Source organism: Salvia splendens, chromosome 3 (genome assembly GCF_004379255.2).
Source record: "Salvia splendens isolate huo1 chromosome 3, SspV2, whole genome shotgun sequence".
NCBI lineage: Eukaryota > Viridiplantae > Streptophyta > Magnoliopsida > Lamiales > Lamiaceae > Salvia > Salvia splendens.
This window is the reverse complement of record NC_056034.1, coordinates 22,884,909-22,893,278: the sequence shown is the minus strand read 5'-3', so window position 1 is coordinate 22,893,278 and position 8,370 is coordinate 22,884,909. Positions and strand designations below refer to the sequence as shown.

The 8,370-nt window shown below is 37.7% G+C and overlaps 1 protein-coding gene across 1 annotated transcript; it reads right to left on the bottom strand.

The window, feature by feature from the left end:
• Positions 1–3,998: 3,998 nt before the first annotated feature.
• On the bottom strand, positions 3,999–4,862 carry LOC121796755. Its single transcript, XM_042195540.1, has one exon. The coding sequence runs from the start codon at positions 4,860–4,862 to the stop codon at positions 3,999–4,001; it is 864 nt and encodes a 287-aa protein (XP_042051474.1).
• Positions 4,863–8,370: the final 3,508 nt, after the last annotated feature.

Genomic DNA, 8,370 nt, shown 5'->3' with positions numbered 1-8,370 from the left:
AAGGTTCCTAAGTTTAAGCATAAGGCTGTTTTCTGTGATTGAACTAGAAAATAATCAGTATGTTTTCTGTGATTGGCTGTACATTTTGGATGTTTTCTGTGAATGAACCAGATACTAATCAATATCAGGGGCTAACAAATCTTTTTGTTAATGGCAGGGGCTAATCAATGGCATGAGAAAGTGTTGCCCGCATGTCGAACACCGGATGTATGTTTGGCATATGCACAACAATTTCAAGAAATTGTTTCCTTCAACTGTTTTGAAGGACTTGATTTGGGAGGCAACTCGAGCAACTAATATTCATGGCTTTGAGAAGGCGATGAATGAATTGAAGGAAGAGAATGAGCAAGCATACAAGTGGTTGGCAGATCACACAACGAAGGATAATTGGAGTCGAGCCTTCTTTGGGTTTGAAGCAAAATGTGACATCCTTGTTAATAACATTTATGAATGTTACAACAAGGTCTTACTATTTGCTCGGGAGAAGCCGTTGTATGGGATGCTCGAGTGTATTAGGATGTATCTCATGGATAGGTTTACCACAAGGAGGAAGATGGGGGCAAGGTTGGATGATGCTTTTGGGCTGAAAATCCGAAAGAAGCTTGAGAAGACGAAGGAGAAGATTGGAGAATGCATGGTGAGAGGGGCCGGGGAGTGGATTTATCAAGTCAATACAAAGTGGAATGACCAATTTGTTGTCGACCTGCGGGACCGCACTTGTAGCTGCAGGCACTGGATGTTGACTGGATTACCGTGTCAACATGCCATTGCAGCGATTGAGATGACTTCGGAGAATGTTGACGATTTTGTCGCAAAGTGCTACTCCAAGGAAACCTTCAAAATGGTGTATGAAGCCATCATCTATCCAGTCCAAGGACCGCAACTATGGACAAAGACGGCCCACCCGAACGTTATTCCACCCGAGCTGACCAAGCTGTCGGGACGTCCGAAGGGAGCTAGACAAAAGAGCGTGCAAGAGGCTCGAGAAATGACAAAAGAGAAGGCTCGGGCAGCCCGTATAGTGCAAGTTAGAGATGACATTAATGGAGGCCAAAAGATGTCACGGAAAGGGTTGATGATGGATTACAAATGTCGGCTTTGTGGAGTTGTCGGCCACAATAAAAGAAAATGTCCCCAACGTGAGCCAGCTGCTCCGAGCAGCCTAAAACGCACACAAGGTATAATTGTCTTCCATGTTATAAACCCTAAAAATACATAAACCTTACTAATATTGATTGTTAACAACCTGGTTTGTAGGAAAGAAGCGGCAGCGAGGTGAAGCAGTACAAAAATGCACATTGTGTCATCAACCCGGTCACAATAGGCTACGAAGCTAAACTGTTGTTGCCGATATGTTTGTGGATCAGCCCTCGTCGGCTGCGGGTGACAACCATGCTACTTCATCAACTGTGAAGAAGAACTGAAACTATGCTAATGTGTTTTTGTAACAACCACAATTGTGTTACCCCCTCAAAACTCTTGTGTTACCACCTGAAATTCTGAGATTTTGGCTGATTTGGTTGATTTTGGTTTGGGCAGTGCCCATTGTGGTGGTTTATTGCCTACTTGTTGTAGGTTATGGTGGTTTCACTTTATAAACTGGTGGTTGATTTTGGTGGTTCTCATTTTGGCTAATGTATGTTGAATATGGACAAATTGTAAGGGAAATGAATTGTATGTTGATACTTGTTATATCCCAATCTTAAAATTTCATTCTGAATTGCTAACTTCATTTTGAATATACTTGTTATATCCCAATCTTAAAATTTCATTCTGCATTGAGATACTAATTGCAAGGAATGCCTCGTTGTATTCTGAAAAGATAATGATGTGAATTCGGGTATTCACAATCATAGGATACAACGACATCGAGGGCCATGGGTTGATTTGGGTCCGAGAAGAATGTGGAGACATGGCAAGGAGCCAATCCGAATTTGGAGGTCTGATTCAAACCTGAATTTGCCTTTGAAGATAAAGTCCAAATCCTCTCCTAAGACTACCATTGTCTTCATCGTCGAAATAGCTTCGCGTGAGTATCTTGCACTCCTCAATCGGATCCCGGATGAGGAAGCTATGGTTGTTTTAAGAAAGCCGCGCAAAGCAGAATGAAACTCGCGGGCGGGCGATTTTGCAAGGGGAAAACGCCCGACCGGGCGTTGTGACAGTTTTTGGTCTCGAACTCCAGAGAGTTCACCCGACCGGGCGTTTTGTATTAGGAAAAACGCCCGACCGGGCCTTTTTCGCGACTTGCGTTTTTGGTCCTTAACATTTTGAATACATTAGGGCATGCCGCTGAAAGTCTCGTAACAGCCAACAAGAATATATGCATAGAGTTGCAGATATTCTTGCCCTTCAAACACCAAGAAACGCAATTTTGGAGTGCAATTCATACCATTCTGGAGTTCAACATACACCAAGAAACGAAATTTGATTAAGATTCCAGATTTGATTCACTATTGGAAACAGAATTTCATTACTTGAACCCTAATATACAAACAAACACCACAACAAAGAAACAAAATCCATACATCACAACACTACCTAATTTATCTATTGCCCTATTATTCTCCTCAATTGATGACAAAATCAAACTAAAACTCTCACTTTCGGTCTCCGGCAGCGGCATTGCAGATGTCACGACGTCGTCTTCGTCAATTGGCTCACACCACTTGAAAAAACGGCAATCTTTTCTCTCACAAACAAAGTATAGCTTCCCCCTTGTTGGTTTTCCATGGGTGTTGACGATTCTCAGCGAAGCCCGATTCTTGCAATGGCAAAATTCGTACCGGAATCGGAGGTCACGTCCACCGCCAATCTCACCGGTCTCTCTGCTGTGGTTCGAACGATCCATGGTTGGGGAGTTGGGGTTACTTGATGTTCTTCCGAGAACTAGGGTTTCTCGCGTTTATTGACTGCCTCAGACGAAGAAGATGAATGAAAATGAGAGAGAGAGAGAGAGAGTGAATTAAAATTAGTTTTATATTTATTTTATTAAATCAATTTTGAACCAACTTTGCGTTTATTTAAAAAATTATTTTTTATAAAACTTAATCTGGTCAAAATTGATTAAAATTGCGTTGACTGTTACATTCCGTCATATTTTAACCATTCCGTCAATTTAGGACTAAATGTGGTCCGATTTCAAATGTGAGGGACCGAATAATTCAAAAGATAATGTTTTGGACCAAAATAAAAAAAACCCCCAAATGTTATGGACCATTTTGGGACTTTAGTCTATTAGAAACACAAATAAACGCCCTTAATTTAATTAAAAATGTCCTTGATGATTTTTGTTGTTGTTGTATTGCTAGCCGAGGCGGGCATGAGCCGGGTTGGACTTGTCTTATTTGCAAAACTTTAATTATCTTCTAGCATGGACAACGATTTGAATCCTCGCACATGACCAAACTAAGCTTCTCTAAGACTTGTTTTTGTTGCTAAACTACGGATTAAAGATTCAGTCTACAAAACAATAAGGATGGATTCAGTCTAAGTTGAAGCACGGGTTCAAACCCTGCTATCGTTGGGAGATTTCCGACCTTAATCCGCAAATCCGGTCAAACAGGATTAGTCGGAATTCCGCCAAAAGCGAGTTCAGTATACATGTAGTCAAACAAAAAAAATGTTCTCTCTGCATTTTATTTCATTTCTGACTCGGAGACTCACAGTCATAATCTTCATAGAAAACAAATACTACTCCAAGTAATAACAGTACCGAGGAAGAAATGAGATACAAGATCGCAGTACCAACTGTATAAAATAAATTGAGAAAAAGTTGCATCCTACACAATTAGAAAGAAAAAAGAGACAATAAAACAATTAGACTAATGTACGAATTTACAAGACATCTCCTTCTTTTCTTCCCCACAACAGGGGGAAAAAAGCACGTATACTAGTTTTTGAAACAAAATCAATCAAAACACAATCAATCCAATGAAGAGAATCAAATCAAACCAAAGCAATATATAAAACTATGATTTTTTTTTTCTTACAAAAATTCAATCTGGATTCTTGGATGCGAAAACGAGAAATGAGAAGGCAAGGTGAAAATGTGTATCCTCCAACCAGAGCCTGCTGTCCGAACCCGTCCTTGTCCGAAACAAGAAAACCGCACAACCAGAGGAAGGCTTTAACATCCAATCATGCACATCCCACATCAAATCGATCATCAATCCATCCAAAAATATGCTCTGATTCCCCCTAAAATTCCACTGCAGTCTCTTCACCTCGATCACGCTCTTCCCATCCACCTCAACACTCAGCATACCTCCCCTTAACCTTATCACAATATCGTGCCACGCGCCTCCCTCGCTGAATCTCCCCCTCGCCGCGTAAACGCCGCCGCCCGAGAGCCTCTCCCCCCGCGATATCAGCGAGAATTTTTTTGGCCCGCTCAATTTCGTCACCTCTTCCAACTCGTGCTCCATATCCCCGAGCGTCAGCGCCAGCTCCGAGTTGACTAGCACCGCCATGTAGAAGCCGGACACGGGTTCGGGCCCTGGCCCGAACCTCGCGCGGCGGAGGTCCCACAGAACGTCGGCCGTCAATCCGCAGGACTGGAGACTCTCCGACCCCCTTTGGCGGCGGGGAATTTTGAAGTTTCGGCTCAATTTTGGCGCAGAAAATGGGTGGTCGGAGATGGTGATGGAGAAGGCGGGATTCGGAGTGCACCAGCTGATTCTGATTAGAAACTGCGTCTCGTTCGAGAGTTTGACTTTGTAAATTGAGGCGACGGCGGTTTGAATTGAAGGAGGAGCGGAGAGAGATGATGAGGTGTTGGTGGTGTGGTGTGATGCGCCGGAGCAGTAAGAATCCGAGACTTTGATTGCGTGCTCGCTGTAGCATATCGCGATGTTTTTCATTTTTATTTTTTGGGGGATTAGAAATTGGATGGAAAAAATGAATTGGACATCGGTGGTAAAAGAGGGTGGGTGTTCTTTGCCTTTGAGGGAAGGAAGCTGTAGATTTGTGCCTTTCTTCTGCGAGAGTCTTTTTGTAACTGAAATGATTTTGAGTGAAGAAGAAATCCCAGTTATTGGACAGGTCACCGCAAATTTATCGACAATCCGTCGCCTTAATGTTTGCATTAATTTATAATTATGTGCTAATTCAAAACTGAAGTAGGTTATGTAACTGATATTTTAGTGTTCATTTTTGTACTATTTATTAGTATTTTTAAACCGATTAATCATCAAATTTACAAATTATATAAAAACCCAAATTTTATTTATTCCCTTTCCGAAGTAACTCCACAAGGTTGAACTAAAGAAAAGACATAATTTTCAATATGATAAATTCGTTTACAACTTTTAATGTATAAATTAAAATATAATACTCCTTGGTCCTTTCATATCTTGGAATAAATGTCTCAGATTGATGCAGAATTTTAAAAATTATTTAGCTTTGTAAAAAAATGGATAAAAAAGTTATAGACATTAAATCAAGGACAAAGAGAAGAATAGAATAGTAGACATAAAAAGAAATTTAATAATAGTAAAGATTATATAGAGAAGCTCATGAACAAGGGATTAATTTAATAAATTAAAAGTGATACTCAAGAAGAGAGTTTTAATTGAGTAATGATTGGTCTAGTTGTCATGGAAATTTTATAGGGGAAAACAAGGATGTTTTCTTGATCATGTTTTGTGAATCATGGTTCAACTGTAGGTTGGAAATCTTTAGTGAGAGAGTGAGTTGAGGTTAACTGCAGAGGTTGTCTGGGCATGCGTGGTAATGGAGAGGGATAATTGGGACCACCTTAAATCCTTAACAGTGTATGTTTGCAGTATTTTCAAATAGTCTAAAATACTCCCTTCACTTCACTAAGGTAACTAGTAGTACTATTATATTTGTTTTTCCACATAAAATTTTATATAGTATTAATTTATAGATTAGGTGGAGAATAAAATAGGAGAAAAATAATATTACTAATACTTTAGTTTTAAAAAATATATCATTTTTAATGAAATAATTAAAAAATATTTCATTTTTAATAGAACAGAGAGACTACTATTACTTCAGTTTCATCGGACTTATTATCCTTAATCTGTTTTTTGTGATTTCCAAACTAAGAATACTACTCTCTCCTTCAATACTTGACACACTTACTTTTTACTCCTTTTTGGTAATGGACCCACATTCTTCTAACTCATTTACTCTCAAATTTTGTTATAAAACTATTACATAAAAGTAGGATTCACATTCCACTAACTTTATCAACTCACATTCCATTATATTTTTTAAAACTAATGTCGAGTTAAGGTGTGACATTTAATAACGGACAGAGGGAGTATAGTTTATTGAAATCTCACATTCTTGTCCCATATTAATTTGTGACGATCATGTCTCATTGAATTATGTATTTTTAAAATAACCTTCTTCACTTAATTATTGGATTTTTTAAAGAGGTGAATGACTTATTTTTACATAATATTTACTAGAATCGACCCAATTCGATGTGATCTTTTTATTTGCGCATGTGAAAGTCTATGCACATACCAGCCCACAAATGCAAGAGTGTGTTGAAAACCTCTATTCTATCCCACATCCAACTTTCGATTCACTCGTGGGATCCGGGCGGTCCGGGGGGGACACTTGTGGATGATCATGTCTTATCTATAAATTATTGGATAAACATTCCTAATTAGCCTTTAGCTTAAATAACTAGCAAACGAACATCCCTAATTAGCCTTTAGCTTAAATAACTAGCAAACGATATCTAGACATAAACACGAGGGAGAAGTGTTAATTTGTTGGGTAAATAGTCATTTAAATCACCAAGTTTGGTCAAAATGTAGTCTATTCAAAGTTTAAAATCAGCTAATTAAATCACGAAGTTTCAATTTTTCTATTTTATCTCATGAGTCAAATTTTAGGTAAAATCTTTGTTGACGTGGATTGAGATTTAAATCACGAAAAATATGTGTGTATAACTCAAAGTGTAATCACAAGAAGCTTGTTCTTAAAGTTGAATTGACATTTCAAGATGGATTTCATTTTTGAGATGCAAAGATTCTACCTGAAATTCGACCCGTGGAATAAACTAGAAATTTAAAACTTCTTGATTTAATTAGCGGATTGTAAACTTTGTAGGGTAGACTAAATTTTAACCAAACTTGGATAATTTAAATGACTATTTACCCTAATTTGTTTATATCTTTCCATAGTCATAAAAGTATCCACTATCAAAGACAAGGAAATATGGATTATTTAGCCGCTAAACTATTAGACTATATATTAGCCCAATGCATAAAGCCTAAATAAGATCCAAGACTAACAAACTTTAATGCATAGTACTACATAACTTCTTATTAGAACATCCTAATAAAGGCTGGATATTTTATATGGCAGTCATATTTGAATAGTGGATCCAACCAGAAAGTTCCTAGCTAGCTAATTCAATTAAACAATGATTTAATAAGTAATAAATTAGGCGCTTATGATTATGATTTATGAACCACGTACAGTTCGCCTTATAACACTAATGTGGACACAATGTCGATTACAAGAAAAGGTGTCTTAAATATGTAAGCAAATCGCGGTCGGCATATACTATACCTTATCCAATCTCATCATACAAAAGCCTTTGATCTGTGTACACACATGTGCGTATGTGTATGAAAAATGAGTATTTGCCACTTTTTTCTACTGTTTCACGTGGCTAATAAATTTGCACTATTAGACACGCAGTGGTCGAGTTGCAGTTGGGAACATTAAAGGTTGCAATGTTAGAAGAGACTTCACCTCATCCTTTTATATTTTAGTTTATAATTATCAATAAGTTAACCATCCAAAATATTTACTCCATCCCACAATAGGAGTCTTATTTGGTTTTAGCACTGGTTTTATGAAATGCAAAGAAAAAATGGGTTGAATAAGTTAGTGGAATGTGTGTCTCATTTATATATATATATTAGTTTTATAATAAAATAAGTTGGTAAAATGTATGACATACTTACCATTTATGGAAAAAATGAAATATGACTCTTATTGTGGTACGGACGGAAATGAAAAAATAGGACTCTTATTGTGGGACGGAGGGATTACTATATCTATCATGTCATATTTGATGGAGGCACAATATGGGAATTCATACCAGAAAATCTGGTTTAGATGATGACGGCAGAGTCAGTGTCTGTGGCTTCGTGTTTATGCTTGTTTTCATGATTTTTCAGTGCAAAAGCTATCACATCTCATGAATTAAGTTCTTATCTTTTCTTGTTTTTTAAGTTTTGTTGAGTACTAAATTATAACTACTCCAGTGAATACATATGTGTGTACGCAACCTGCATGGACACTATGAAAATAAAATCAAACTTACTGACATTTCTTTAATTAACATACCTTCCTATTTGGATCTCATTTTATTTA

Bases quoted from the DNA above. Each gene is read 5' to 3' on its own strand.
- LOC121796755 (XM_042195540.1), bottom strand. From the start codon at position 4,862: ATGAAAAACATCGCGATATGCTACAGCGAGCACGCAATCAAAGTCTCG.